Source organism: Peromyscus leucopus, chromosome 20, assembly GCF_004664715.2.
Source record: "Peromyscus leucopus breed LL Stock chromosome 20, UCI_PerLeu_2.1, whole genome shotgun sequence".
Lineage (NCBI taxonomy): Eukaryota > Metazoa > Chordata > Mammalia > Rodentia > Cricetidae > Peromyscus > Peromyscus leucopus.
Window position 1 is genome coordinate 4,767,058 of NC_051080.1, and position 25,053 is coordinate 4,792,110.

At 50.0% G+C, this 25,053-nt stretch overlaps 1 protein-coding gene across 1 annotated transcript; it reads left to right on the forward strand.

Annotated features, from left to right (window-relative positions):
- Positions 1–3,908: 3,908 nt before the first annotated feature.
- Positions 3,909–23,515, forward strand: Fam186b (family with sequence similarity 186 member B). The gene is made up of 8 exons (XM_028874627.2): positions 3,909–4,129; positions 8,291–8,516; positions 9,938–10,120; positions 13,344–14,952; positions 15,740–15,932; positions 20,004–20,185; positions 20,736–20,918; positions 23,184–23,515. Exons 1-8 carry the CDS (start codon positions 4,034–4,036, stop codon positions 23,410–23,412), a joined length of 2,901 nt encoding a protein of 966 aa, XP_028730460.1. The 5' UTR covers positions 3,909–4,033; the 3' UTR covers positions 23,413–23,515.
- Positions 23,516–25,053: the final 1,538 nt, after the last annotated feature.

Here is a 25,053-nt window from a genome sequence, read left to right on the forward strand (position 1 = left end):
GCCGGGGAGCAGACCTCAGAAGGACTGATATCCAGAAGTGTCCCAAGGGACAGGGGTGTAAGTAAGACGAGCTGCTTCTGAGACAGGAAGACTTGTCAACCCTTACACTCTCCAGTGCTCACCGAACTTGTAGGCATGTGCACTGGCTGCCTACAGCCCCACCACAGTCTCGAGCATTACATGTTGTAGTGTGTGTGTGTGTGTGTGTGTGTGTGTGTGTGTGTGTGTACTGCACATGTGTGTTGTGGATATGGATGTAAGAAATACTAAATGGTAGTCTTTTTGTCGAACGCTGTAAAACGTGTTTATGACAATGAATTCAAGTATTTTTATCTCCTCACTAGGTAAAACCTTTATACAACTCCCTCACACACACTGTTAGAACTTTATTAACACAGAGGTGCTGCCTGCTGCACTGCCAGAATTTAGGTGACTGAAGTGGGCGACCCTTCCACTATCATTCACTTCCTTTGCACATATTCTTTTTAAAGACGATCCAATCTTAAAAGAAGATCTTGGGACTCCAATTTGCAGTAAGGCTTGTTAAGGAAGGGAATGGCTCAGTTGCCTTTAGCCTGCTGGCTATGGGTGGGATAGGACCTCTGTTGGTCTTTTCTGTGTCGAACACACAGATTGCAAGCCCAGTGCCACTTTGAGATCTTTAGCAGCAGTTAACTCTGCAGCTCACACACGATTGAGCCTGTATGATAATGAGTATTCAAAGACAGGTAATGGCTGGGGGGCGCTCACCAACCTAAGACAGAGAGCCTGTGTGGCCTGGGCAGGTGTCTCCATGACGGGTAAGGTGACCTGCTGATGTCCCACGCAACCTAAGTCAGAAGCTCATTTATTAGTAAAAGGGGGACCTGTTGGTCCCTGGCCCCCATTTTGGGTAACTGTTGCTTTGCTTGCTGACCTTGACCTTGATATCTTCCCTATGCTAATTCCCTGCCGGGTTCTACCCTCCTGAATGCTTAAGGGAAGTTTCTTGTCTGTGTATCCTGCATAATGGGCGTTAACAGCTTAGATGCAAGATTGTAAAACATCGATAGCGAAATTCTGCCCTCAGGGGTTCTCCCATTGTGCTGTAAGCCTGTATTTAAGAACTCTTCCCAGCCAGGCAGTGGTGGCCTTTAATCCCAGCACTTGGGAGACAGAGGCAGGTGGATTTCTGTGAGTTTGAGGCCAGCCTGAGCTACAGAGTGAGTTCCAGGAAAGACGCAAAGCTACACAGTGAAACCCTGTCTCAGAAAAAACAAAAATTAATTAATTAATTAATTAAAAAAATAAAAATAAATTTAAAAAAAGAAGACCTTGAAGTTACAGACTGCTGTTAGCTGCCATGTGGGTTCTGGGAACTGAACTGGGGTCATCTAGAAGAGCAGTCGATGCTCTTAATCACTGAGCCATCTCTCAAGCCCCTTGCTCATCTACTTTTATGAGTAGTGAACTTTTTTTTTTTTTTTCAATTCATGTGAGTATTTTGCCTGTACTTACATATGCCTACCTACCACATGTGTGCCTGGTACCCATGGAGGTCAGAAAAGGATGTCGGATCCCCTAGAAAGGGAATTACAGATTATTGTGAGCCACCATGTGGATGCTGGGAACTGAACCCAGGTCCTCTGCAAGAGCAGCCAGTGCTAGGAACCTCTGAGGCTCCTTTCCAGCCCCCATCACACCCTCTTAACCAAGAGTGAAATTGTATCTTGTTGAGACATTTCAACTGGAGTGGTGGTCTCTTTCTTTGGGACCCCAAACTTATTTCTAACATGTGTACCCATTCATACCTATTTACCTATTTGGGTACAGGTAAGTAGTGTACAGTTTGGGTCTTAGCCCTGTCCCTCTAGCCAGAACCCTGGCTGTTCTGGAACTCTCTATGTAGACCAGGCTATCCCCAAACTCAGAAATCCACCTGCCTCTGCCTCCAGATTAACTAAAGGCATCGCCATGCCCGGCTTCCTTTCTTTTCTAACAGAAAATCTGGGAATGGGTCAGTGGTGCCTACTCTGATGAAGGAGCATGCTTATTTCATACATTGAATTGAAGAGGTGTCTTGGGCTTTTCTTAATTAAATCCTACAATCTACTCATCAGTGTGGTTGAGCTTGAAGCAAATGGAGAGGGATGGAAGGGGGAAATGAGTGTGGATAAGGCGTTGGAATGAAGCACCCAGTTAGAATACTAACCCTCTTCTCAGCGGCCACTAGGTGAACCTCACCCCTCAGAGCCTTGGCTGGCTTAGGTATGTCGCTGAAGGTGAGTTATTGGGGGTTGGGGTATGTCCAGTGGTCGAATGTGTGCCCAGCATGCACAGGGGTCTGGATCCCATCCTTCAGCAAGTGTGAGAGATCAAGAGAGGCTAAATTAAAAATAAATATTTAAACATAGTCAAATTAAAAATAATTTATGGCCGGGCGGTGGTGGCACACGCCTTTAATCCCAGCACTCGGGAGGCAGAGGCAGGTGGATCTCTGTGAGTTTGAGGCCAGCCTGGGCTACCAAGTGAGTTCCAGGAAAAGGCGCAAAGCTACACACAGAGAAACCCTGTCTGGAAAAAAAAAATTATGAACTATAAGATGTTCTGAAATCATAAAGGCCTAAAGGGCCATCCAGAGCAGATGTCCAGACAAACAAGTATCCACTAGCCAGGGTTTGAGTCTGGGACAACTCAACTGTATTAGTCCCGTGCGTAGCACCTGAATATTACCAAAGGTGAGTGTTTGCTGAGTGAATAAGCAACGGAAGAATGAACATCGATCGCCCTCATGAATGAATGTATGGCGAAAGACAGGTGAGTATCAGGTAGTCATTAGTGGGCACGGCACCACGAGGAACCAAACTTACAATGTTTAATTCGTTATCTATTAAATGGCTACACTTTTAGTAACAAGGAACAACAGTTTTCATGTATATGAATCTGCATTTCATATCCAGTCATTCAGTAAGTGTTTAGCTAGTGTCCTAGTATGTGCCAGATACAATTCTAGGTCCTGAGCACACAGTGATATTCATTTGTTTTGTTTTGTTTGTTTAAAAAAAATACCTCCTGCCATGACTATCAACTTCAGCTAGTAAGAGTGTTTCTTGGCCGGGCAGTGGTGGCACACGCCTTTCATTCCAGCACTCCGGAGGCAGAGGCAGGTGGATCTCTGTGAGTTCAAGGCCAGCCTGGTCTACAGAGTGAGTTCCAGGACAGCCAGGGCTGTTACACAGACAAACCCTGTCTCAAAAACAAAAGAGAGTGTTGATTGATCCTTGATCTGTGGGGCAAAATCAAGCATAGTTTCATTTAGTTATTGATTGGCTCTGACTTTAAGACCAAATGTTCTCTTTGGAAGTGTCTAGTCAGCCTTCTGATGCTATAACAAAATCCTTGAGAAAATTAACTCAAAGAGGAAAAGGCTGTTTGGCTCACCATTTTGGAAATTCCAGTCTGTGATCAAAGAGCCCTTCCGTTTCCAACGTGGTGGAGCAGAACCATGAATCAGGGAAGGAGGAAGCAGGAGGAGAGTGCTGAAGTTCCACAACCCCCTTCAAGGGCACTCTAAGTGTCCTAAGGACCCCCACAGGGCCCCACCTCCCAAATGTTCTACAACCTTCCCCTGGCACCACATTGTGGACCGGAACCTTCCACATACGGACCTTGTTGGAACCAAGATCCAAACTACAGAACCAAGTCATCTCTCTTCGTTTCATTTCTTCCTATTTTTTGCCATTAATATTTAGTTTGGGAACATAACGTTTAATGGTTTAGAAAAAAACAGGTCAAGTAAAAATAATAGCAGGTAATGGATGGAGATAGATGGCAGGAAGTTTAATCTTCTAATTCTTTAAGTCAAACTGATGATGTCACTAGGAAAGAGAGTCCGTTGGAACCTGGTATCTGGCAGTTACTAGAGGAGCTGTGACTGAGCACAGGGTACCTGGGAACCTCCCTGGGCCCTTAGCCCCCAAAGCTGCCAATACTGTGTGTTCGTGCCTGCGCACAAGAGGCAGAGGGCATCTTGGGACTGAGAGAAGTATCCGGAATGGAGAAGGACAGTCCCCCACACTTGGTGACGCCCACATCAGTGAAGGCTATCATCTCAAAGATTGAGGCTGCCCAGCTAATTCGGACTCAGGAGGTAACCCCAGAGATGAGGAAACATCCTTCTGTTGGGGTCTGATGTAGAGGCTGGGGACCGATCTCACGTTTACACAAGATTCCAGCCTTTGGGGGTCCTAGGGTACTTGACAACCTGGGTTTGCAGACAGATGAGTTCAGAGTGTCCACATCCCATATTTGACCTCTGTAGGGTAGGCTGAGACCAACTACCCCTGGAAGGCAGGGCAGTAAGTTAACAGCCCTTAGATAAGTGGGCAGGAAGCCCCTGGTCAGTGCCTAGTGATGGGTCCCAAAAGGTGGGAGGAGGGGCAATTTTTTAAAATTCAGACTGTGTTGACAGACTACTAGAATCCCCTACGCTGTTCCCTGGGAACACTTGGAGTAACGATCAAATGTAGATGTAACCAACCATCTTATTAAATAAGAAACACAGAACCAATGCAAAGAAGAAAGCCAAGAGGTCAGAGCTAAGAGCTAAAACCTTACCTTTCCTCCTGCGGTGGTCCTACCTCTCTGAACCAGAGCTACTTCCTGTGTGTCTGTCTTTTTATAGTGTTTCTGTTCTGCCTTCTCATTGGTTGTAAACCCAACCACATGACCGCCTCGTCACGGCCTGTCTGTATAGACCTCCAGGTTTTCTATGATTGGTATTGAGATTAAAGGCCTGTGTATCCAATACTGGCTGTATCCCTGAACACACAGAGACTTACCTAGCTCTGCCTACCAAGTGCTGGGATTACAAGCGTACACCACCACTGTCCTGTTTTCCTATGGCTTGCTAATTGCTCTGACCCCCAGGCAACTTTATTTATTAACATACAAATGACATTTTTTAAAAATTTTATTTATTTTGCCGGGCGGTGGTGGCGCACGCCTTTAATCCCAGCACTCGGGAGGCAGAGCCAGGCGGATTGCTGTGAGTTCGAGGCCAGCCTGGGCTACCAAGTGAGCTCCAGGAAAGGCGCAAAACTACGCAGAGAAACCCTGTCTCGAAAAAACCAAAAAAAAAAAAAATTTATTTATTTTATTTTACAATACCATTCAGTTCTACATATCAGCCACGGGTTCCCCTATTCTCCCCCCTCCCACCCTCTCCCCTTACCCCCAGCCGACCACCCATTCCCACCTTCTCCAGGGCAAAGCCTCCCCTGAGGACTTCGATCAACCTGGTAGACTCAGTCCAGGCAGGTCCAGTCCCTTCCTCCCAGACTGAGCCAAGTGTCCCTGCATAAGCTCCAGGTTTCAAACAGCCAACTCATGCAATGAGCCCAGGACTTGGTCCCACTGCCTAGATGCCTCCCAAACTGATCAAGCCAATCAACTATCTCACCTATTTAGAGGGCCTGTTCCAGCTGGGGGCCCCTCAGCCTTTGGTTCATAGTTCATGTGTTTCCATTCATTTGGCTATTTTTTTTCAATAATTGAGTAAAACCGAAATTTATTATAAGCCACAGTCGTCCTAGGGACCTCCATGCTATATATATAGCCTCCATGGTTCTATGGGTTGTGGTCTGATTGTTCTTTATTTTATATCTAGAATCCACCTATGAGTGAGTACATACCATGCCTGTCTTTCTGGGTTTGGGTTACCTCACTCAGGATGATTTTTTTCTAGTTCCATCCAACAAATAACATTTTAATACAAATAAAATATCACCAATCAAAGGCTCAGGTCACTTTGTATATAAGACTCTGACGCAGTTCTGGCTCAGTCTCCTCCATCTCCACCCAAGTCAGACTTGATGGAGTGGAATGTGGGTGGTGGATGTGGAACAGCAGAGGACACATTCTTCTGATGGGTCTGCCTTTTTATGTTACTTGGCCTTTTTCCTTTGTGGCTCCTAATATTTTTTTCTTTATTCTGTATGTTTAGTGGTTTGATTATTATGTAGTGAGGGGACTTTTTTTTTTTTTTTTGGATCCAGTTTATTTGGTGTTCGGTAAGTTTCTTGTATCTTCCTAGGTATTTCTTTAGGTTGGGAAAGTTTTCTTCTATGATTTTGTTGACTATATTTCCTATGCCTTTTGAGTTGGTATTCTTCTCCTTCTTCTATCCCTATTATTCTTAGGTTTGGTCTTTTCATGGTGTCCCAGATTTCCTGGACGTTTTGTGTTTCGACTTCTTTGGCTTTAGTGTTTTCTTTGACTGACGACTCTATTTTCTCTATCGTGTCTTCAGTGTCAGAGATTCTCTGTTCCATCTCCTGCATTCTGTTGGTTGTGCTGTAGTTCCTGTTCGTTCAGTCAGACTTTCTATTTCCAGCCTTCCTCAGCATGTGTTTTCTTTATTGTCTCAATTTCAATTTTCAAATCTTGAACTGTTTCCTTCATCTGTTTAATTGCTTTTTCTTGGCTTTCTTTGATTTCTTCCAATTTTTTTGTTTGTTTTCTTCCATTTCTTTAAGGGAATTTTTCATTTCCCCTTTAAGGGTCTCTATCTATTCTTCTTCTTTTTTTTTTTTTTAAAGAATTGTTTATTTATTATGTATACAGTGTTTTGCCTACATGTAAGCCTGCAGGCCAGAAGAGGGCACCAGATCTCATTACAGATGGTTGTGAGCCACCATGTGGTTGCTGGGAATTGAACTCAGGACCTCTGGAAGAGCAGCCAGTGCTCTTAACCTCTGAGCCATCTCTCCAGCCACTCTATTATCTTCTTAAAGTCATTTCTAGGATTGATTTCTTCTGTTTCTTCTGCCTTGGTATGTTCAGGTCTTGTGGGTGTAGAATCACTAGGTTCTGATGGTGTCATATAGGTCTTTATGTTGTTGCCTGTATTTTTGCACTGGCGTCTACTCATCTTTTCCTCTGCCCGGTGCAGGCAGTGTCTGTGTCTGAAGGTGCCTCTCTTGTTCCAATTGATAGTCTTGGTCCACTGGGAGTTCTTAGTCCCAGTGGACCAAGTGGACCATTGGGGCTAATGGGCTCTGTTTCTCCAGGAGCAGCTTAATCCAATCGGTGTTAGTAGGTTCTGTCTCAGGGAGCAGTTCCCAATCGATGTGGGGTGGGCTTATGGCTCCAGTGGTTGTTGGTGTCTCATGGGATGGTTTTCTTGGCGAGGGGACAGGGAAAGAGGCTGCTGTCTGGTTCCTGGGGAGCCAATGGCTGGGGGCGGGGGCGGGGAAGGAAAGTGCCCCCGGGGCCTAGGGGTTAGAGACCTGGTCTGCTGGTCTAGAGATGGGGCCTTACCTGTTCCCAGTCGATGTAGGCTGGGCTTATGACTCTGGTGACCTGGTTCAGTGGCTGGATGGCTCCTTCTCTTGTGTTCTCGGTTATTGCTCTGCTCGATCGCCAACTCCTCCCTCGCCAACAAGCTGATCTTGTTTCCTCAGACCGCAGGCTTCTGAGACCTCTCCCGAATGGATCTCAGCTGAACAGGTTGATCAGTAGGGCAATCTCACCAACACCTCCAAGTTGATGGGCCTCACACTATTGGCAGCTGGACCCTGGGCCGACTTCGAGCGGAATGCTCGGGTCCATTCTGGTTGCGTCCCACGGCCAGGGCTCCTTCCCCGAGTGCTGGGATGAAAGGCGTGCAATTGGCCCTCCCTAACTCCACCTCTTTTGGTTTTTCATGACAGGGTTTCTCTGTGTGGCCCTGGGTGCCCTTGAACTCACTCTGTAGACCGGGCTGGCCTCGAATTCACAGGGATCCCCCTGCCTCTGTCTCCCGAGTGCTGAGACTAAAGGCATGGGCCACCACACTTCTGTCTCTCTCTCTCTCTAGGACACATTCTTGAACCTTTGATCCAGTTCGTTTCTTTGGGATTCCGTTTTTGGGGGGTTTGTTTTGTTTCTTGGGTTTTTTTCTTGTTTGTTTCTTCTTTCCATGTTGTCTCTGAGTTTTGAAATTTCAGATATCCCCAACAAGTTCTGAAATTCTGAAGGTGTGTTCACTGTGGATCTTTAGTGTCAATGAGCTTAATGATTAAAATGATAAGAGCCAATGCTCTCTCTGTGTTCAGGGCACAGTTCTAAACACTTCGCAATATCAACTCATGCCATTCTCCGGAAAGCCTGACATTAAGGACTATAATGAGCTAAACTTTACCAGTGAGAAAACCCTGGATCTGGAGTTTAGCAACTTGTCCGAGATCATGCTGCTAAGACGTGGACGACTGACCCCAGGATCTAGACTCCTAACCTCTGCCATCTGCTGCCCTTCCCCCACCCCATACAGGACATTTCCACCCAGCTCTCGGACATCTTGGACAACGTCAACTGTGCCATCAATCGCTTCCAGGAAGAACTGGGATATGATTTAAAGGAAAAAGCAAAACCTCTCCAACCAGAGCAAAAAGGCAAGAAGAGATTCATCTTGCTGGAGAAAATTGCCTCCTTCTCCAAAGATGCTAAGGCGAAGGAGAAACACCTGTATGAGATCCTCCGCTGGCTGGGGGACTGGGGTGAGTCTGCAGGCTTGGCGCCGGGCTGAGAGCGAGCGGGTGCTTTCCCCCCAAGGCACTGGTCCCTGCTGGCCCAGACGTTTCCTTTCTCCACCGAGGCCAGCACTTGTGAGGAAGGGCATGGGGGTGGGTGGGCGTGGGACAGCAAAGGACCCATCGTAACACTTCTTCCCCAGCGATGGATCCTACCACTCACATCACAGCACGCAAACCGCCCCCTGCCCCCCAAGGGCTGTCTCAGTCAGATCCTGGGAGAAAGAAAGGACAAAGGGTTCATTTTGGCCCCTGGCTTCAGAGGTGCCAGTGATGGTCTCTTGACCCTGTTATCACGTTAGGCCCGAGGCCAGGCAGAACGTTATGGTGACAGTGGGATTGTGGCAGGGGAGGTTCTCCACTCATGCAGCGGGAACTCAGAGGACAGGAAGAGGCCAGGGTCAAGACATACCATTTAAAGGCACACCCCCACTTTCTCCCACTCGGTCTCCTATCACCCCCCCCACACACACACACACAACAGTCCACGTACATTTTGAATCTATCAATGGAATAATCTACTGGTTAGGTCGGAACCCTCATGATCCGATCCCTCTGGAAATGCACTCGCCCAGAGGTGTGGTTCCATCAATCCAGTCCAGATTGATCACCACACACGGGGCTGGGAAGGCGGCCCAGTGGACAGGGGTTTGCTGTGCAAACTTGTGGACCTACGTTCAGACTCCCAGAACCGACAGAAACCCCCCCGAGAGTGACAGTATGTGCCTGTACCCTCAGCGCTGGGAAGTGGAGAAAGGTGGATCGCAGCCAGCCTAGCAGAAATGGCTCAGTTCCAGGTTCAGTGAGAGGAGATACTCCACTGTCACGACTGGGCTATGCGCGCGCGCGCACACACACACACACACACACACACACACACACACACACACACACACACACACACACACACACACACACACACACACACACACACACACACACACACACACACACACACACACACACACACACACACACACACACACACACACACACAGAGCAGCCTAGCCTGCCTAGTGAGACTCTACCCTCAAGCCGGCAGACAAACAAGCACAACGGATGCGCTTGCTTCTGCTTAACCCACTCGGGGGTCCAGACGCTAGATGGCGCAACAGGCGCAGGTTAACCGGCCGTGTGCCGGGCTGCGCCTCACGCTGGCGGCCGTCTCTCCGTCTGCCGCACTTCTGCATGGCAGTCAACCACCGCACACGGATGACCCGACTCGGTCCTCGCCCAACCCCTTTTCAGGGAAGGAAACGGACGCTCAAGGAAGAGATCTGCCCAATAGCTAGTGTCCAACGAAGCCAGTCCACCCTTGGGTCTGCTGTAGGGCTCCATGGGGGTCCCCAGAGGGCAAACTTCTCAGCCTGGGCCCCCACCCCGTCCAGGTGACAGTCTGAGCTATGAGATGAAGGACAGGAGGAGCGCGGAGGAAGAGGAAGCCCTAGACGAATGGATCGAGGTGATGGAGAAAGTGTTGCCTCTCTCCCTCATGGCCACCAAAGGAGGCATCGAGTCTCTCATCTCCCTTTGCTCCACTCTCATTGAAGAACAAAAGAAAAGGACACAAAGTAGGTTCCTGGAGCATCCAGGAGGAGAGCTGAGTGGGAACGGGCTGGACGCCATCTCAGGGGAGGAGGTCTCAGGACAGTCTGTAGGGGCTTCTGATCCTCCTCTTCCTCCATAACACACATGCAGCAGGGTGGGAAGCCAGGATGCAGAGCTGGGCTATTGGACTCACGCTGATCACAGAGCTGCTCTGAGCTGCACTGCCCTGGTTGATCTCCCAGAGGACCCAGGGTTCAAGTCCCAGCGCCCAGACAGCAGCTCAGAACTGTCTATAACTCCAGTTCCAGGGTGTCTGACGCCCTCTTCTGGCCTCTATGGGCACTGCATGCACATGGTGCACAGACCAAAATCACCAATACCTATAAAGTAAAAAATTTCAAAAAAAAAAATTTTTTTTTAAAGATATAGGTAGGAGTGAGGCAAAAATGGGCCTTTGAGGGCTTCCTGGAGCTGTGGCCTCACGGGGTTCTGGGAAACAAGGCTTAAAGGCCAGGGAAGCTGCAATTTATAGGCAGAGCTTGAAGAACATCCTTTCCTTGCTCTTCTTTTTTTTTTTAATTTTGTTTTTTTGTTTTTTGAGACAAGATTTCTCTGTGTAGCTTTTGGAGCCTGTCCTAGAACTCACTCTGTAGCCCAGGCTGGCCTCGAACTCACAGAGATCCTCCTGCCACTGCCTCCAGAGTGCTGGGATTAAAGGCGTGCCCCTGCCCCCGCCGCCGCCGCCGCCGCCCGCCACCCGGCTCCTTTCCTTGCTCTTAACCCAGCTGCCAAGCCAGGGTTTGGTAAGCTTTGGTTGGAAGTCCCTCTAGAGCATTCCCAATTCTGGATTCTCCGAAGCCGGTCAGTCTCCAGCTTGACTAAACCTCGGAATTATATCCTGTCCACACTAGATTGATCTGAGATTACCTCCTGCATTTTTAGGTGAGACACCTGAAGCTCCAAGAACAGAAGGGGCCACAAGAAAACTGGGGACAAGGCCCAGTCCCTTCCTTTGATTTTCTTACTCAAGAGCATGGGCTTCAGAGTGAGGCAGATTTCACTTTGAATCCCACCTCTACCAATTTTGGGCTGTATGGGCCCTTGGGCTTTTTGTTTTTGTTTTATATTTTTCGGGACAAAGTTTCTCTGTGTAGCCATGGCTGTCCTGGAACTAGTTCCATAGACCAGGCTGGCCTCAAACTCACAGAGATCTACCTGCCTCTGCCTCCCAAATGCTGGGATTAAAGGCGTGCACCACCATGGCCCAGCTGGACATCTTTATTTTATCTCTATGAATGTTTCTTCATATGTAAAATGAAGAGGATATTATCTACCCTCAGGTTTGGGAAGAGGTGTGGGTGGGATATGAAATGTCTGACCATGTTTGGAATATGCCAGGCTTAATTAACAGTAGCTAACATGAACATTTCCATGAATTCTCTTGGACAAGTTCACTATCATTATCAATTAAGTGATGTTGAAGCCAGGTATGGTGGCTCATGCCTCTAATCCTAGCACTTCGGATGCAGAGGCAGGAAGATGTCTCAGAGCTCAAGTCCAGCCTGGTCTACAGAGTGATTCCAGGACAGCCAGGGCTATGAAGTGAAGTTGAATGTTACAGGAGGAAGAAATGGAAACTGGAGACTATCTGTCCCATTTCTTCACCACATCATATCTTGAAGTATAGTTATTTGTATACTTATTTTCCTTCAGGAGTGTAAATTTGTGTGGTTTGTTTGTGTGTAGGCCAGAGTTTAATATTGGGGTCTTCCTCAACCACTTTGCATCTTATATTTTGAGACAGTCTCTCACTGAACCTAGAGCTTTCCCGTGGGCTAGACTGGTTGACTAGCAAGCCCAGGAATCCCCCTGTCTCTGTCTCTCCAGTCACGGGGTTACGGGTGTGCCCAGTGTGTCCAGCTGTTTATCTTGGTGCCGGGATCTAGACTTCGGCTCTTACGCTTACACAGTAAGTGCTTTACAACTGGCCATCTCCTCAGCCTGCCAGTGTAAACTCTTAAAGGGCAAAAGCTCTATCTTTTTCTTTTTTTTTTAACTCGTGGGGCTTGGTTATTGAGCATTTACTTTACAACTTTACTTGGCCTCAAATATGTGCCTCTAAATCCTAAGAATTAGAATCTACGGTGCTTCCCATTTTTCTAACGAGGAAACTGAGGCACAAAGAAGTTAGGAAATGTACCCAAGGCAAATGTTATTAATTAGATTTGGATCCGAGTGACTTAGTCTCAGAGTTCTGAACCCCAGGGTCCTATGGCTCATCTGACAAGGCCAGCAAGATGCTAGACCGAGCTCAGTATCACTCAAGCACCGTAGTCCTCTTGCCTTGCATCCAAAGCCAGCCGCTGCTTTCTTTGCCAGTGATGTTTGAGAAAATGTTCCAAGATGATCATCCCATCAGCCCTACACATAGTAGGCACAAAGATGTATGACCGAGACCAGTCCTGGAAGAGCTGAGATCTGCCACTGGGCTGCACACAGCACACATGGTCTGTGCTTACTGTATTTTCTTGTGATGAAGGGTCAATGTGATCCCCCCCAATGTAGGCAAAGACAGTTATTTTTGTTTGTTTGTTTTGTTTTGTTTTGTTTTCGAGACAGGGTTTCTCTGTGTAATTTTGGAGCCTGTCCTGGAACTCACTCTGTAGTCCAGGCTGGCCTCGAACTCACAGAGATCCACCTGCCTCTGCCTTCCGAGTGCTGGGACTAAAGGCGTGCGCCACCGCTGCCTGGCCAAAGACAGTTATTAACACAATAATAACCTGTGAGCGGTTGTAACAGATTCTCTATATGCACAGCTCAGAGGTAACAGAAGAGGAAAAGGAGCCTTGTAAGTGGGGTTGAGAGGTTTGGGTAGTCGGCATTAAGGAGCCAAACATGGATTTGGGAGCTGGGAAGGAGCAAGATTAGAAAAGTAACTCCTTGTGAGGGATAGGCTGAACTGAGTGGAGCCTGGCAGCTGGTCCAGGCCCTTCTGGATCTACAGGTGCTGTGCATGCAGTTGGTAGACCTAAGGCTAAGCCCGAAGCAATCTCAGGATCTCAGGGGTGTCTCCTCATAACACTTCTCTGGCTCACAGTGCCAGCTCCTTATCGGTGCCCATCCCAAAGAAGGTGGGTAAGAATTCTGGCTCGGCAAGGTCTGGAGCATCGGTCTACTTCTTTCCCAGTGGGCTTGCTGTCTCTTCATGGGAGAGCTTGCCGCCTTTCTCCTCTCCATCTCTTCCAGTATCCAAACATAACTTCTGGCAGGACTGGCGGGAGAAAAGACCACAGAAGTCCTCGCTCCTCCCTCAGCCGTTGAGCCCGGAGCAGATGCTCCAAGACAAGTACACCACCTGTACAAAGGTCTCGGAGGTGAAGTCCATGCTGCAGGAGCTCCTGGACTCCACCATGTTCAACAAAGGGGAGGTCAAGGCCATCAGATACATGTCCACTGTCGTGGAGAACCTCAACAAGGCCTTGATCCTCCAGCACAAGGAGAACAGGAGTCTGGAGTTGAAATACAGATGTTTGCAGGGAGAGATGACCAAAGAGCTCCAAAGCCAGAAGCTGTGCTTCCAGAAATCCATCCAAGTCCTGGAGAGCAAAAGGGACGCTCTGCTAAAGCAGGTAAAGGTGCTAGGGGGTAAGTACCATGACCTCCTCACGATAAAGCATGCCCTGGAGTTCCAGCTGAAGACCGTTCAGACTGCTGGTGCACTAGAAGACACCCCGGAGAAAGGGACCCTTCCAAAGAAAGATACAGCCCTGGAAGAACCCCAACTGGAGCTCCAGGAGGAAGAACCGCTGTTCTCACCTCTTTCCCAAAGCCACCTGGCCAAGGCCTGGGACAGCAGCGCACCTCCCGCCCAGCAGTCCACGCCGGCCACAGATTCGAGGATCGAAGATGTGTTCCCTGACCACACCGAGCTCCTGGAGCCCGTGCTGCTCCACTCAGAGGCTCTCCAGTTCCCTACCCAGTGGGAAACCCTGGCGGAAGAGGCCCCACAACGCGGAGGCAAAGACCAAGAGGACCACCCGTCCCCAGCGAGCTCCAGGAGGACGCTTTTGGAGAGCCACATGGAGCACTGGGAGGAAGAGATGGGCTGGGAGACCAGGAGGCAGCAGTGGCTGCAGGAGGAGGAGATGTGGCTGCAGCGGCAGAAGAAGTGGACCCTGCTGGAGCAGGAGCACCAGGAGAAGGTGCGGCAGTGGGAGGCGGAGGAGGCTGCCAGGCGGCAGTGGCAGAGACTCACCCAGCCGGAAGAGGAGGCACGGAGCCCCAGGAGGGCCGCCACCGCCGCCGCCGCCGCCGCCGCCGCCGGGGAGCGGAAGGGAGGTTCGGAGAAGCTGATCTTCACGCCCACCAGCCGGTGGAGGAACCTGGAGAAGTCAGAACCATCATCAGCGCCGCCTCCCCCGTGCCGGGCACAGTCTGCTCGCCAGAGCAGGCGGTCCCATTTACCCATGTCCGCACACACCCAGCAGCCTGGCCAGGGAAATCAGAGGATCCTGAGTTCAACGGAGTTGCTACAAACGCCACGGTCCCGCCAGGTTTCTGCTAAACCCAAGAAGTGTGCTTCTTTCCCCATCACGGGGACGTCCATCCGAAGGGTGGCCCGGCCCACTTTTCAGAAAGCCCCAGTGACTCCTAAGGACAAGGTGTACCACATAGACATGGGGGGGCAGCTGAAGAACCTGCAGATCCTGGGTAGTACGGAATCAGAGCTGGCACTGCCACAGTGCCTACGCAGCAAGGCCCTAGAAGTCACTGCCATTGCCATGGAACTGAGCGTCCTCAGGCTGCAGAACCTGTGCAAGAAGTACATCCACTACAGACGTTTCCAGAGCCTCAGGTAGGTGCCCACCCAGCACCCACCCATAGCCACATAGCAGACACCCACCCAGCACCCACCCATATCCACACAGCAGACACCCAGCACCCACCCATACCCACACAGCAGACACCCACCCAGCACCCACCCATATCCACACAGCAGACACCCAGCACCCACCCATACCCACACAGCAGACACCCACCCGGCACCCACCCATACCCACAAAGCAGACACCCACCCAGCACCCAACCATACTCACACAGCAGACACCTAGCACCCACCCATACCCACACAGCAGACACCCAGCACCCACCCATACCCACCCAGCAGACACCCACGCAGCACCCACCCATACCCACTGCAAAACAGGGTCGAGCCAAAACCCAGGAACAGATAAAGAATGTGGACAGAAAAACCATGGGGGAGTCCCCAGGTCTCTTGGGAAAGGGGACTAACAAAGGCTGTTTGGTGCCCAGCCTCGGACAGCACTCCAAGGTGCAGGAGGTACAGCACCTGTACGTGGTTTTCCTTACGGTGGGCTGCTCCTCCAAACCCGCTCTCCCCCTCCAACCCCCATTTCCCTGACCTTCGCTCAGTATATCCCTACCACTGGTTGACTTTTCCTTTCCAGCCTAGGGAATGGTTCCTCCCCTCATGCCACCTTCCAGCTCTCTGCTCATTCTCAGAGACCCATTCCTCGGTTTCCTCTCAGGAATTCACAAAGTGGAGGCCTCTCTCGAGCCGGCCGACTTGGAGGAAAGAGGAAGTCTCTCGACCAGCTAAAGTCCCTTCTCTCTCTTCCCAGACAAGAAGTCATCAGACACATAGGAGCCGCTCGACAGGTGAGGGTCACCTATAAGGCCCAGAGCCTCTATGTGTTCCTCGAGAACATCGACCGCCAGCAGACCCTCAGGCTGCAGGTCTGGACCGACAGGCAGAAGGACCTGGAAGAGAAGCACCAGGAGTACCTGCAAAACATGGCCACCATGTTCCCGAAGGTGGGCCTCCTGCCCTGCCCCCTGTCCAGTGAGGGGGAGCAGCGTGGGGGCCGGCGGGTGAGAGCCTCCGGGCTGGAGTTTGAGGGAAGGCCGCTGTCTGGTGTGTGAATGCAGGAGGTGTGTGAGAAGGGGCCCTTCCCAAAGCCGTAGGAAGGAAGGGCCTGGGCCCCGGGGGAGCTGAGCCCTGCAGTCCCTCCGTGGAACTGGGACCCACCCTGCTCCCTTCAGCTCTGGTTGTCCTCAAGGCCTGAGGCACAAGGGGGGGGGTCTCTTCACCCCCTTGCAGGGGCCTACAAGTTCTTCCTTGTTTTCCTAGAGCTCCCTTTCCGGACAAAGAATGCAGTGGAGGGTGAATGCTAGGAGACCGTGGCGGTCCGAAAGTGTCCCTTTTTCAAAACTGTGTTATTCCGTGTGCACGTGTGTCCCCTTCCAACGCGGGTTCTGGGGTCAAACTCGGGTCAGCAGGCGGTCATGACAAGCACCTCCGCAGCTACCATGTGGGTCTCGAGAGGGTCTTTACCCAGGGTCTGCCCTCACTTCCGGTTGATAGGTGTCTACTCATGGAAGCCAAAGCAGGCTTCGTCTTCCTGGCGGCCTTGCAGGCTTCACTCAGCGCCTTTGAGGTTTTGATGCTGCGTAGAGCCCCAGACCGTCCTGAGTTCTGCTTCTCTGGGTTCCGCTTACCTTCCTCCTCTCAGCTGACAGGATCTCTGTGTCCACGATGTTTGACAGTGTCAGGCTGCGCCTGGTACGGGCCATTTTTGTTGACTTTATCGAGCATTTGGTCAGCCATTTCAATTTAGAAACTTAAGTCCTTGATTCTAGCACATTTTCTTAAATTATACAGTGGTAGCTCAGGTGTGATCTGCTGGCCCCGGGGACCCCCGGTACAGCTAACCTGTGGCCTGTATGTCCCCAGCAGAGGTGTGTGTGGATGAGGCCTCACACAAATCATAATGCTAATTAAAACATTTAGAGAGCAGGGCAGTGGTGGCACACGCCTTTAATCCCAGCACTCCCGAGGCAGAGGCAGGCGGATCTCTGTGAGTTCACGGCCAGCCTGGTCTACAGAGTGAGTTCCAGGACAGCCAGGGCTGCACAGAGAGACCCTGTCTTGGGGGGAAAGAATGGGGGGTTGCTCTTAGCAACCCTTTGAGATATAACTTGAGAGTCACCAAAGTAGTATTCATGGCTAATGCTAGGACACTTAACTGAAACTCCCTTGAGAAGCTTGTGTGCTTCCTGGGTAGATCTCATTTTTTTCTCTTAACTCCCCTGCTTAAAATCTACATTTAAAATGTCTTTTGATAAACTGACTCTTTGAGACCCACATCCATGCTTTTGGGTATGTTTTTCTTCTTTTCTTGAATGTCTTTTGTTTTGTTTTTCAAGACAAGGTCTCTCTATGTAGTCCTGGTTGACCTGGAACTCACTCTGTAGACCAGGCTGGCCTCAAACTCAGAGATCTGCCTGCCTCTGCCTCCTGCTGGCATTTTTAAAGAAAACCCCGACCCTGCTCATACTGGCTAGTCCTGAAATTTCCTGTCCGTGTAGAAGCCATGAATCCTGCATTTTCCTAAGTCAAAATCCCTTAAGAAAGAGAGAGAGAGAGAGAGAGAGAGAGAGAGAGAGAGAGAGAGAGAGAGAAAGGAAGAAAGAAGGAAGGAAGGAAGGAAGGAAGGAAGGAAGGAAGGAAGGAAGGAAGGAAGGAAGGAAAGGGTTTAGGTAGAAACAGAGGTAAGAGGTCTATGGAATTATGTGATGAAGATGCGATCCCATTACGGACCCATGTTACCTCCTGCTGTATCCTGCCAGTCATCAGTTCTATGGGAGGCGAGCTCCTCCTGGGGTGGGAGGGGCACTGGGCTTTAGCTTTCCTGTTCCCCTTGCAGGAGGTCCCTGGGGGATTCTAATTCCTCGGGGACCATTTTTCAAGAATCTGATAAAATGTGGGGTGCAAGTGTCCCACTTTAGAACATCTTGGTCCCTGCAGGGACAGTTACAACTGGAGCTGTTCACTCATGCTTTCTACTCTGTGTCCTTGGATCTACATCCCCCCACTTCCTGATCCACACCCCAACTTTCGCAACCACTGCTTTATTTTTTTACCTCTGTATATTTGAATCTTCCTCTATTAGATTCCACAGGTAAGTGTGAGATTGTATAATACTTTCTTTCTGCATCTGGCTTATTTCACTTAGCGTGCACGCTGTAGCAAATCACAGGCGCTCCTCTTTGGAGAGCCTGGGCTACGGCAGAAAAGAAAGGTCATCCGAGGTTAGTCAGCGGTGTGGAGAAAAGAACTCCCTTGTACACTGTTGGTGAAGTTGGAGGTTTGGTTGCAGCCCTTAGGACGTAGTGTGGAAGCTCCTAAAGAAGCTGGCATTGGAATCCCCAGAGGACCCAGCCGTCTCTCTTTTGGGTAGTTATGAATTGAATTTGAACAGTCCCCCACAGGCTCATGTTTTGAATTTCCAGTGTCCAGTCTTTGTCACTGTTTCTAAGGCCTTGGAGACTTCGGGAAGTGAGGTCGGGCTAGACGAAGTAAGTCATTAGAGCTGGACCTTGAAGGTTCTACTCACCTCTGTTCTGGTGTAGCCCTGTCTCAGCTAAGAGACAGAACAATGACTCTGAGGGAGACAAAACACACAGTGTGTGCACAGGAGAAATGAAGCCACTGTAGCATTCTTTATAACGGGTGAGCCATGGAGACAACAGGCCATGCAGATGCACGCCTGAAATCCTAGCATGTGGACAGCCAGGTGGAAAATGAAATCATGAGGGCCGCAAGAGGCTCAGACAACCCTCAGTCTGACCCCTGGAACACACATAAAGGGGGGAAAGAGAACCATGAAGCTGTCTTCTGACTGCCCCATGGCACTCACATGTGCATACACGGGAGGAACCATAAGCAGAGTTTACAATTGTATGGTGTGTTAGCTACACGGGCAGATTTTCGGATGTTGAACCATCCTTGCATCCCTGGGATGAAGCCTACTTGGTCATGGTGGATTTTTTTTTTAATGTGTTCCTGTATTCGGTTTGCCAATATTTTGTTGAGTATTTTTGCATCAATGTTCGTGAGGGAGATTGGTCTGTAGTTCTCTTTCTTTGTTGCGTCTTTGTGTGGTTTGGGTATCAGGGTAACTATAGCCTCATAAAAAGAGTTTGGTAATGTTCCTTCTGTTGCTATTGTGTGGAACAATTTGAAGAGTATTGGTATTAACTCTTCTTTGAAAGTCTGGTAGAATTCTGCACTGAAACCATCTGGTCCTGGGCTTTTTTTGGTTGGGAGATTTTTGATGACTGTTTCTATTTCTTTAGGGGTTATTGGTCTATTTAAATGGTTTATCTGGTCTTGATTTAATTTTGGTATGTGGTATTTATCCAGAAAATTGTCCATTTCTTCCAGATTTTCCAATTTTGTGGAGTACAGGTTTTTGAAATATGACCGGATGATTCTCTGGATTTCCTCATTGTCTGTTGTTATGTCTCCCTTTTCATCTGATTTTGTTAATTTGGATGTTCTCTCTCTTTTTGCCTTTTGGTTAATTTGGCTAGGAGTTTGTCTATCTTGTTGATTTTTTTTTCAAAGAACCAACTCTTTGTTTCATTGATTCTTTGTATTGTTCTCTTGGTTCTTCTACTTCATTGATTTCAGCCCTCGGTTTGATTATTTCCTGGCGTTTGTTCCTCCTGGGGCAGCAGCCTTTTGAAAACATCAAGTGTTTGTGTAAAGAATGCTGGGAGACCCCCCAGCTCTGTGCCCAGCCCAGGTCTGAGAGCAGAAGGCCACTCTGTGCTCGGGCCCGCCTGTGAGCGCCACCAATGTTCTACGGCCTGGCTTCCTTCAGCTTTCTTCCTTCTGTTTTGTCCATTGTCCAGATTCTTTACAACAAAAGAGAAAGTAGGAACTACCCCAGCAAGTGTCACGTGCTGGGGACCCGGGTTTAGAGTCAAAGGGCCCCAGCCCAGAGCCCAGCCGGGTCAGCGACCATCAGGCAAGGCCTCCTGCTATCCTAGAGAGGCCTCTCTTCCCACCTTCCTGATGCCCTCTGCTGGCTCCTCTAGCTCAAGCAAGAGTGGAACATCCACCTGAACAGCCCTGTGGTCCTCCCTGCTGCAAAGCCAGGGAAATGCAAGTCACCTCCAGTCCTGCTCCAGAGGGTCCGCTCCAGTGGCGCCACCAACAAGCAAACGCCGCCGCCGCCGCCCAAGCAGCACCGGGAATCTGTGCCTCTGCGGATAGCTGGGTAGGTGTTGGCAGGCTGAGGGATGACAGCCCGCAGGATGAGAGGGCAGAGGAAGCAGGGGCAGCTAGCTTGGGGAAGCAGCAGCAGCGAGGACACAGCAAACATCGCCTCCCTGGCTTCAAGGCCGGTCTGCTCGGCTGCCCTGACAGGCTCTGGGCTCCGATCCAGAGACAGAATAGAATGTGTATGGCAATGTGTGGTTTGGACTGACCCTGAGAAAACCCAGGGGAAACCTTTTATTTCTACTCTGTGTGTATTGACCCAGTATCTACCATTGGTCTGTATGTAAACAAGCCCAATTCTTCCCCACCGTGTGGCCTCCAGGCTCTGACATGGTGAGCCTCTGGGCAGCCAAGATGATTCCAGTGAACACCTACCCCCATGGGACCTGATTCAGAGCTTCAGCCCCAGGGCATGCGCCTAGAAGGGGAGCCTCGGGAAGTAAGGCATAGAGCCTATGTTGGGGAGGTAAGGGTGACACAGAGGCCTGTGTCTTGGACTTGTGGCTCCTCGGCCTGTTGCCATGTCTCTTCGTCTCTCCCACTCCTAGCCAACAAGGGAACCAGATGGAAGCCGTATGGAAGACCGATGTGGCCTCTTCAAGCCACCCAATAGAAAAGAAGACCCCCGCGAGCCTGTCCTGGGACCAACTAGGGGGATATCCAGACATCCCCAGGCTATTGGCCGTGGATGAGCATTCTTACCACAGAGGCTTGATGCCCTTCAAGACTCGGTAAGGAGTGAGGGTGGGTGTGTGACCTGGATTCAAGGACCTGTCCATCTAGGGTGCACGGGTTCTACCCATCAGCTCGGGCACTCTCTTCCCGAACACTAGTCCTGGACCCAGTTATTGTAGCACACCAGAGAAGAAACACTTCTCTGCCTCATCCATTCTCTGGCCATCAGCTTGGGTCCTGAGACCCAAGACCACTTCAGTCTCTCACAGGACCTTCCGCAGTACTTCGGTTGCTGTACGAGTTTTGCCTCTGCACATGCTCCTGGGTTTTACACAGCTTTCTCGGGCGCCGCAGCTTGCCCTTAGTCTAGGGTTGTTCTAGATCTAGAGAAACAGGTGGAAGGGGCAGAGAGACTGAGGGAAACCAAGAATTGTGGGATAGACCTAAGACTTGGGCCTGAGCCCATCTGTGGGGATTTCATTTCCTGACTGCCTCCAAGAACTGTCACTGGGGAGAGCAGCTGAGGACAGGTGTGGGGGCGCACACCTACATCCCAGCACGCGGGAGGCCGAGACAGGAGGACCCAGTTTATGGCTAGCCTGGGACGGTGGCAGAGAGAAAAGCAGCCGGACTCAGAACCCAGTGGGCTAGCAGAAGGCTGTTCTGGTTAGAACAGGTTACCTCCTTGGTCTCTCTTGGCTTGAAGACATCACCACTGAAGACTCAAGGCTCTTTCAGGGGGCCTTTTCCAGGTTCATCTCATCTGCTGCTAGTGGACCTGACTCTGTCCCAGAAAGATCTGTAACAAAGAGAAGCCACTGGAGGAGCCTGCTCAGTGAGGCCTCCTCTGCTGGCCTCTCCACTAGCTAGCTCCTCCAGTGTGTGTCTCTGTACTCCTGGCACGGCCCCGGCTTTGCCCAGTCTCTGGGGGAATCTGAGGCCCACCCCTTCATTCTTCCCGCGTATAAATGCCTGGATAAACATCAGTGTACATACTACACTTGACTCGAGGCATTTGGGGCATTAGGATCTTTCCGAAAATGAAAGGAGACAGCGGCTGGGGTGATGACTCAGTCTGGAGAGGGCTGCTGCACAGGCGTAAGGACCTGAACTCAGGTCCCCAGCACCTACATCAGAGGCTCGGGCGTGGCAGCACCAGGAGGCGGAGACAGCTAGGCCCCAGGAGCTCACTGGCCAGTCTCCCTAGCCTAGTCAAATTGAGGAGCTCCAGGTTCAGTGAGAGACCCTGTCTCAAAACATAAAGCAGAGAACAAATGAGACACTCCAGGTCAACCTCTGGCCTCCCCAGGCGCTCACACACGTACCACACATACATCCACATACCCACATGAACACGTACATCCCCTACACACCCAGAAAAAGATTGATGGGGAAAGAGAGTCAGAGTGAACAACACCCAACAGTGCCTTCCTTTTTTTTCTTTCTTTCTTTCTTTTTTTTTTTCCATCTTTTGCTCACACTCTGTGGTATAAAAATTCTAAGATCCTTCATGTCTCAAGCAGAGCGGTTCCGCCCACCCCTGATCCTCCACTGGGATCTCAGCCGCAGGCTGAAGCACTTATCAAAATATTGTTCCCAGCAAAGACAGCTTTCTCTCCTTGTAAGAGAATTTAGGTGAAGACAATTTTCTTCCCCCTTTCACAGCTCTGCAGGAGTTTGTCCGACTGACCACAGTCCCAGGACAGACGCAGAGCCCTGCTTCTGTCTGCACTGGCATCCCAGGTTGGGTCAGCTCCCTGTGTCCTTTTAGGAGGTTCCTGTGTTGTGCCCAGATGCCAAGATGGTGTCCTTCGAAACCTTGCAGGCCCCCTTCTCTGAGGTCTCTGCTCTGCCTGACCAGCAGAGAGAGAGCTCCTGAGCTCTCTGACTGGCAGGCTGAGGGGAACCGAGTCAGCACACAGCAGTGCCTTCTGCCGTTTGGGAAGCGCTAACAGTCCTGCCCTTCCCCTGCTCAGAGCCGCTCAGAGCCGCTCCTGCACAGCCACAGCACACGCTGCCCTCGTGCCCACCGAGAGGTCTCGGAGCACAGACTCAGAAGGCCTAGAACTTGGTGTCTGAGAAAGAGATTAGATCAGATGGGGAGGGGATAGGAAATAACAAATAAAATTGAAAGGAGGGGAGAGGAAACACCCTGTGAAGTAAGACAGGATGCAGACTCAAAAGAGGAGAGGCCGAACCCCTAAGATTCTGCAGAAATGTCATGCTAAGCATTTCTGAGCTCAGCTCTGGATTTGTCCCCATGCTCTGGGTGGGCTGCATGGGCCTTGTCTCAGGTGCTACCCATCTTGTAACCGTATTAGCTCTTTCAGCGCCTCAGCCATCCAAAGAAAGGAATGCCAGGAACCCTCAGAGGAGCCAGCTGAGCTTGTCCGCAAAACGTCCAGCCAGTCACTCCCTGGATCCCTACAGAGCCAGAAGGATGGGGCGGCTCCGGTTCCCGCTCCAACCCTTAGTGAGTCTCCAACTTCCGGGTCAAGGAAACCCTCACAGGGACCTGTTCCAAATGCAGGTTCCCAGCTGGTGCCTTGAAACACGTCAGGTGTTGCGAAGTTGCCCTAGAACTTTGAGAAACACCATTTTCTTTCCTTTAGTCCCCACACTGTTAGTTTTTAATAAAATAGAGGTTGGTTAAGTCTCCTGTCTCGTTGCTGAAAGCCTCCCCCTCCAACTCCCCGACTCATCTTTGGAACCAGGCCCAAGGCCATCTGACAATAAGCCAGGCATCCCTCAGGATTGCTGGAGTGGGGTCGCTGGCTGTGGGAGCCAACAAGCCAGAAGGCTGTCACCAGTGCCCGGCACGCAGTCGGTTAGAAAGTCTATTTAATCAAACACAAACAGGTATCTGATATTCAAGTGATTAGTGGGACAGCTCAGAAAAACAAAAGGCATGGTGGTACATGCCTGTCATCCCAGCACCTGAAAGGCAGAGGGAGGAGGATCAGGAAGTTCATGGTCATCCTTGACTACCAGGGTAGAAAGAATGGAGACACGGAGGTTCCAAATCTAGATGGTGGAGTTCGGGAGGCCCTCAGCAGCAGCCGTGTGCTTGTTCAGCGGCCTGCCCTCACCCAGCCTGCCTCACCCCGTTCAGCCTTTCCCGGCCTCTCCTAGAGACCCAGACACAGCTTAGAAGCAGATGTTCTAAGTGAACCCGTGTCTAGGTTCTCCTCAGGATAGCGCCCGTCTTTGGTTCCAGTTGAGGTTAAAGTGAAGGAAAGGGCCAGGTGTGGTGGTGCATCCTTTGAATCCCAGCACGCAGGAAGCAGAGGCGAGGGGATCTCTACGAGCACAGGGCTAGCATGGGTTCAAGGACAGCCACAGCCACATAAGGAGACCCTGTCTCAAAAATAAAAACAAACACAAAAACTCTGGAAAGAAAAGGAGACCATGGGCTCCGTGAACGCTGTCAGCAGTAAGGTTCTGCTTTGAACCCTAGCTTAAGCCAACAAGGATGCCTGGTCAAAGAGGAAGACAATGGGGGCTGGAGAGATGGCTCAGAGGTTAAGAGCACCGACTGCTCTTCCAGAGGTCCTGAGTTCAATTCCCAGCACCCACATGGTGGCTCACAACCATCTGTGATGAGATCTGGCACCCTCTTCTGTATAGATAATAAATAAATAAATAAATAAATAAATAAATAAATAATTCTTAAAAAAAAAAAAAAGAGGAAGACAATGGCATTCAGATGCAGGTTGGAGACAGGACAAGCTCTGGCAGGAAGAGGCAGTTTCCAGGTTTACTCTTTATGGGAAGCCTCACTGCAGTCACATACAACATATTAAAGTACATCCACAGCCAGCCTTTGGAGGATCATGAGTTCAAGAACAGCCTGGGTCACATAGTGAGATCTTGTCTTAAAAGAATAATTAAAGCCTTCACATTAAATATATTGCTTCAAATAATTTGAAATGAGTTTTGTTTTGTTTTGTTGTTTTTGAGACAGGGTTTCTCTGTATGTAGCCCTGGATATCCTGGAACTCACTCTGCAGACCAGGCTGGCCTCAAACTCAGACATCCACCTGCCTCCCAAGTGCTGGGACTAAAGGCGTGCGCCACCACTTCCCAGCATTTGAAATGAATTTTATAACCTTGCTTTGGAAACTAATCAGCCGTAAATTTTTTACTATGTAACTGACTGTAATATCACTGTACCTATCAGAAAGAGAGATG

What these genes read in the sequence shown, in the direction of transcription:
- Fam186b (XM_028874627.2), top strand. Translation starts at nt 4,034, where the DNA reads ATGGAGAAGGACAGTCCCCCACACTTGGTGACGCCCACATCAGTGAAG. An exon ending in AGCTAATTCGGACTCAGGAG is followed by an intron (nt 4,130 to 8,290) that starts GTAACCCCAGAG and finishes CACCCCATACAG; the next exon opens with GACATTTCCACCCAGCTCTC. An exon ending in ACAAAAGAAAAGGACACAAA is followed by an intron (nt 10,121 to 13,343) that starts GTAGGTTCCTGG and finishes CATCTCTTCCAG; the next exon opens with TATCCAAACATAACTTCTGG.